Here is a 321-nt window from a genome sequence, read left to right on the forward strand (position 1 = left end):
CCCTGGCAGGGACATCCTGGAGATGCTGGGGAAGGAGGAGGGACGGGTCCGTGTCACCTGTCCTGCCGGGAGTACAAGAAAGGGGTCACAGCCTGCACCCAAGGGACAGGGACTGGGGACACCAAACCAGCCCCAGAGACTTGTCCCAGCTCCCTGCTGGCCTGGGCTGACTGGGACGGCTTGGGGATCTCCCAGATTGGACATTGGGGTGTAGGGGAGATGGCGGCCACCAGGACAGGTTGCAGCCCCATGGCCCCCCCTTGCTCCCTCTCCCTCGCTTCCTCTCGGGGCACGGCTCGGAGCGAGGGGGGATGTGTAAAA

The 321-nt window shown here is 65.1% G+C and overlaps 1 protein-coding gene across 1 annotated transcript in view; it reads left to right on the plus strand.

The window, feature by feature from the left end:
* The first annotated feature begins 219 nt into the window (after positions 1 to 219).
* The window catches only part of LOC104391358 (protein FAM49B-like), a 3,653-nt gene continuing 3,551 nt past the window's right edge, over positions 220 to 321 (plus strand). The window contains exon 1 of the mRNA XM_010000625.1: positions 220 to 238. Coding sequence (XP_009998927.1) covers positions 220 to 238 — 19 coding nt within the window. The remainder of the gene's footprint in view (positions 239 to 321) is intronic.

The sequence above is a fragment of the Chaetura pelagica genome, unplaced genomic scaffold (assembly GCF_000747805.2).
Source record: "Chaetura pelagica isolate M959 unplaced genomic scaffold, ChaPel_1.0 scaffold676, whole genome shotgun sequence".
Lineage (NCBI taxonomy): Eukaryota > Metazoa > Chordata > Aves > Apodiformes > Apodidae > Chaetura > Chaetura pelagica.